The sequence below is a fragment of the Carlito syrichta genome, unplaced genomic scaffold (genome assembly GCF_000164805.1).
Source record: "Carlito syrichta isolate Samal-C Ts95f unplaced genomic scaffold, Tarsius_syrichta-2.0.1 Scaffold284808, whole genome shotgun sequence".
NCBI classification, from domain to species: Eukaryota; Metazoa; Chordata; class Mammalia; order Primates; family Tarsiidae; genus Carlito; species Carlito syrichta.
The window spans coordinates 1-5,991 of record NW_007228904.1 but is presented as its reverse complement, the minus strand read 5'-3'; the positions used below and the strand labels follow the sequence as shown (position 1 = coordinate 5,991).

Genomic DNA, 5,991 nt, shown 5'->3' with positions numbered 1-5,991 from the left:
AACCTTGTTTTCTTCATAGAACACATCACAATTTACAATTAAGGTAGTTGTTAAGTTTACATGTTTACTATGTGTCTTTCCTACCAGACATTAAGCTCCACCATGCAGGGCCTGCCTCTGTCTTGACCACCACATTTCCCTTAGTGCCTAAAACAGCATCTGGTATATAATCTTTAGTGAATGTCTGCTGAATAAATGACTAAACAGGAGATATAATGGAAAGCCTACCAAACTCAGATAGGTAGATAGGGCCTTACCATTGGCACAAAGGCTAATTTTTTCTATGTTCATACTGGGTGAAAGAAATGATCTTTGCCACAATGAATCAAGAAAATAGGTAAATATAAGCTGGCTATAATATTTGATCATTTTCAACATTAGAAGTTCTCTAAATACCAAAGTCTTTATCTAGGCACTTAGAATGTTGTCATATTTTAAATATGTTATGTTATCTGAAAAGCAACGCAACCAAACATAAAATAAAATGTTTAATTCCCTTTTGAATGTGTGTTGAATTCAGTACAAATCAATGGAGCATTTTTCTAGGCCAAAAGGAACTAATGTTACATTTAGAAGGCAACTGACTGCATAAAAATATAATCTACACTATATTTTTAAAAATAAATTCAAGATTTTATTCTATGGTTAAGGCGGTGTAATAATGTCTTTTTTACAGCCCAGGACACCACAATAAAGTAATGGCACAATAAAGGAACTTTTGACGTTTTTTTACTCTTTGTATTATCTTCATATCCCAGTAAAAAATAAACTCTTTAATAAATAAATATATATAATAAATATTTTCAAATTGAAAATTTATAAATAGGTCCATTATTTTTAAAAAATGTTCTGTCTTGGTGTGGTATGTGTCATAGTCCACATTTTGCCCAGGTTTTTTGGTTTTTTGTTTTTGTTTTTTTACATACAATGCCATAACTTGGGAAATTCTACAAGGTTCTCAGAATTTATGTAGCAATAATCTTGGCCAAGTATGTCAATCCATTTCTTCAACATGAAGTATCTATTTTTAATGTAACTTTTAAAGTAAACATAATCCAGAGAAGTTAGGCACCAGCAGCAAACTTGGAGGGTTCTTGTTATTTGCAGATTAACAAATTTTCAGCTTCAATCTACAGATGAGGACTGAGCCAATGTACCTAAGGGAACATAATCCACTTATAAAGAGTGATCTTGATCTACTTCAAGTCAAATTTCTTTTGTTTTTGTATCAGTAGTCGTCCCAAATCCGATATCCCAGTAGAAAGTAGATTCTGCAGTATTATGGATATCTTCTTGAGTTATTATTTTATGATGGGAACTGTGATCAGAAGGAATGGATGAAGTTTGGTTCTTCTATAAAGTCATTATCACACTTCAAGTGTACATCAGTAGATCCTTGTACAATTCTGGGACCCTTTCTGGATCCACAGGTCTGGGTAAGAAATGTGTAAATTTCTGATGTCTTTTGGACCTGGCGCCATCTCTTGGAGTTCCATCTTTGTTAAGTGCCACAAAATACCTGCGGCCAGTATCTCCATGTTTATATATGTTGGATGAATAGGTATTATACCAATTCTCTTCAAATTGCTCCCTAAAGATGCATTCAGAAGTCAGTTTCTCCTTTAAAAGAGAGAAGATAACTACCATTAAAAAAATTGCCTTTGATATACTTTCCTCACTAGTTTCAACTCTATATTTTTATTTACTTGCTGATAACTATATTATTGTCAAAGAAGGAAAAAGGTTAAATTGTTTTTGCTCTGTTTAGTTTTAGTTCAAACAGTATCTATAATTCTTCCTCATAGATGACTTTATTCAGCAGTAAAGTACAAAGAATTTTAAGTCAAATGTCAATTCCCAATTTTATTTTCAATACTTAATAAAGATTCTGAATTTTCTTAGGCTATATGCTATCCTGATCTCACCATCACCACTAAGCAGGCCCGTAGTTTATCTTGTTCCATCATTAGATGCCAAGATTCAACATATTAAGCCTTTACTATCATCTTGGAAAATCTCAAAATCTTGCTAAGATCCAAATTGTGAATTCAAGATTATTACTCCAAATCATGTACCTTCTATTTATGAATTAATTCACTGTGTTGTTATACATTCCCCTAACTTTTATCTGGATCTCCTACTATTAAGGTAAATATGGTAAAAGTTCTCTGATTTCTCATGTTTTCAAAATGGACTGTATGCTGTCCTAAAGGATATACTACATTTACTTCTTTAATTCAATGCATTATGAAGATTATATGCATGACTTTTTTCTATTATAATTCTATTGTAATTCTATTCTTATGATTATTACACACTGCATGTCATTTCTTTGTTTGTAGTGACAGAAAACCTGAAAAGAACAAGTTTCACCCTCACAAAGAACTGGTATTAGTGTATTTACTGAAATGTCATAACCAAATTTTCTCAGTGTATATTAAGATTCAAGCAGAATATGGTGATCGCAATTGAGATAATTCCATCTGCTAAATCATAAAATTTAAATTTTCTATGGAAATAGTTACAAAATATTCAAATTTAAGGAGGGATTTCATATGAGAAGAATGGAGACTGGCACACACTTGCACCTTACCAATTATTTAAAAGTATATAGGCAACGGTGAACAAATGAAAAATGTTAGCAGGCTGGGCACGGTCGCTCAGCCTGTAACCGCAGCATGTTGGGAGGCCAAGGCGAGGGGATTGTCTGAGTCCAGGAGTTTGAGACCAGCCTGGGCAACTTGGTGAGACCTCGTCTCTAAAATAAATCACAAAAAAACTAGCCAGGCATAGTGTCATGTGTCTGTAGTTCCACCTACTTGGAAGGTTGAGACGGAAGGCTCACCTAAGCCCAGCAGGTTGAGGCTGCAGTAGCCGTGAGCATGCCACAGCACTCCAGCCTGGGTGACAAGAGTGAGACTTCAACTCAAAAAAAAAAAAGAAAGAAAGAAAGAAAGAAAGAAAGAAAAATTTTAGCAGTGAAAGAAAAAAATCTATATTACATAGCAGAGTGAGTTTTATATTGTCTTATTACTCTAATTCTTGTGTTGTTCTGCATCTTTGTTCTTAAAAAAAAATTATACCGATGAAATATTAACCTGAAAAGTATACTTTAAACTTCTTACTCAAACATTTATTGTAGACTCACAAATGTTCACTTTTACTTAGTGGCAAGTTAAAAATTGCCCAATACAACTTTGAGTGGGCCCAAGGCTACTATAATTATCAAGACTACAGGCATGGTAGAACTAGTGTAGTTGTCATTGTCTGTTGTTGCTGGAAGTATCCTAAGATTTCATTCACTCATTTCCTACATGCAAAGGTCAGCAAGTAAGTGATATTTCATATTAGCTATGGGAGATGATAATGGGTAGAGAAAATTTACATTAAATAAGTGTAAAGGTCAAAGGCTCTAACACTGCATGAAAAAAAAAATTCACCCATTTTTCTGTCTCTAGTAGGAATGACCAAAATATGGAGGAAACTAGAAAGATACCGGATAATAAGTAGGAAGAGCTGGAGGCAAGAAAAAAAAATACTCAAGTTACAATAATGCCCAGACACATGGAAATTTAGTAAGATATAGATTTCTAATTTCTACATAAGTATTTTCTTTAAGAAAATTTTTTTATTATAAAGATATGGGGTACAATTCAGGGTTATACAAATGTTGATTATGCAGGTACCCTTGTTGACAAGGTACAGCCCTCCCTTCCCTAGCAGTTTCCCTCAATTGCCAATCCCACTACAGCTCCCTGACAGTTTCCCACTACCGCCAATCCCTTTCTTATAGTATTATAATTGCTCAAGTTCCACTTATGATTGAGAATATATGGTGCTCTGTTCTTTGTTTCTGTAATAGATCACTGAGTATGGTCAACCCTAATTTCTACATAAGTATTTTCTATATACTTCTTCCGACAGACATTATTAGTAGGCATTTTAACTACAAAATTGATAGTTATAATTTCAAGAGTTAAAATACTATAAAAAAATAATAATACATACTGATCCATAGAGTTCTCCTTTGTCATTCATTCCGAGGTAAAGACCACTGTCCACACCTCTAATACTGACCAGTCCCACAGCCACACTGATGAATTCCAGGATACCTGAAATCATAAACAAATTTATAAAAATATAATGATTTTTATGTATCAATAAACATATGACTAGTGAAAATCTTCCAAATAGTATAGTATTAATAGACCAATATTGCTAAATATAATGATTATGTGAAAGTCACTTATAAACTGAAAAATGCTATGCAATTGCTTTATTACTCCCATTTTACAGATGAAAAAAGACGAAAAAGAAAAAAAATTGTTCATTGTGGTGTAATGCTAAAGCTGCAAAACTTCAAGCCAGACTGACCTGGGTTTAAATTCTAGTTGGGTAACTTGCTAACTAGGCTGAGTAGGAAAATCATTTGTCTTCTTTGAACTTCAATTTCCTCATATGCAAAATGAATGAGACGTCTTTTACAGAAGAGTGATGAGGATTGACACATTTAGTCATTCAACAAATGAAAACTTTTATTATCATAAATTAGTATATAATAGAGGTGTTCTTAGTTCTCCCTGATTCTGTTCATCACAACCATTTTCTATTAATTGTTTTGCTTTTGTTTACAATAGGTTTAAAGGTATCTTATAGTTTATAAAGGACTCTACTTATATTTTTTCATCTGGTTCTAAAAAACAACTCCTTAAGATAGGTAGGGGAGATATTTATTATCCCGATTTTACATATAAAGAAAGTCTTACTGATGTGCCTAATGGACATGACATTTGTAATTGATAGGTCTGATACCTGAACTTGCATTCAGATCTCTAATCCAATGTTTCTACCTCAGAACACTGTTTCTTGAGGACAATACAGCAATTTCAAGACTTCATATGATATGCTATGTCTTCTGTTACATAACGTTTTTGTTTGTTTTGTTTTGTTTTTGAATTGGAGTCTTACTCTGTTGCCCAGACTGGAGTGCAGTGGCAGGCTCACTGCCACCCCCGCATCCACCTGCTGGGCTTCAGCAATACTTCCACCTCAGCCTTCTAAGTAGCCATAACTACAGGCGCACACTAGCACACTCAGCTAATTTTTGATTTATTGTAGAGATGAGTTCTCGCCAAGTTGCCCGGGCTGGTCTCAAACCTGCAGGCTCAGGCAATTCACCCGCCTCGGCCTCCCAAAGTGCTGGGATTACAGGCTAAGCTATTGAGCCCGGCCTATGCAACTTTTAAAAACAAATTGTATAGTTCAGAGTAGTAAAAACAATTTATAATTCATTAAATGTACTAGCCAAATACAAAGAGTTTAGCATGCAAGTAAATTTTGCTATCAATAACTCTCTAGAATTATTTTCACTTATCAGTAGGTAAACTAGTATCAAAACAAAAACTTATGCCTTCCTCTGCATAACCCTATTTTTTTTCTGCACACATTAAACTTTGAACTAATATATTTGTCTAGTTCTTCCCCTTTAGACTCTGATGAGAAAGGATAGCCATACTTTCTATGCTTGGAACTGCCTTCTACCTTCACCCCTTCACCCCAGCCTAAGCTCTACAAACAGTATAAATGTGTACCATTTAGCCTGACTCTTGCTCTTAAGTCATTTCTTGATTTATTGTACAAGTTCCTGTTTGGACACGTGATATTCCCAAGGCCAAGGGAAAGTACAGAATCTAACTATTTGCTGATACGGAGGGCTCTATTCTATCCAGAGCCTAATTCAATCTTTGGCAGAAACATACATTCTTAGCAAGACAAATGAGCTCTTTCAAACTATTAGGAGATCATGTAGAACACTAGAGCTATCAAGGATCTCACAGCAACAATACACTGCTAAATGGCCTATAAGTAGCTTGAAAGAGCCAGTGTCCCTAATTGAGAGACTAAGGCAGAGAAAAGATAAGAAACAACAAGAAGACCCAGACTCCATAGCCCAGCCCTCCTAATGACAATTATGAAGGTGGGGAGTAAAGG

General features: G+C 34.5%; 1 protein-coding gene across 1 annotated transcript; it reads right to left on the bottom strand.

Annotated features, from left to right (window-relative positions):
* Positions 1 to 481: 481 nt before the first annotated feature.
* On the bottom strand, positions 482 to 4,112 carry LOC103254562 (fibroblast growth factor 20; the record flags this gene model as incomplete). Its single annotated transcript, XM_008052628.2, has 2 exons — positions 482 to 1,620; positions 4,009 to 4,112. Coding segments are annotated over 2 exons (350 nt in total), but the record flags the coding sequence as incomplete, so codon positions are not given.
* Positions 4,113 to 5,991: the final 1,879 nt, after the last annotated feature.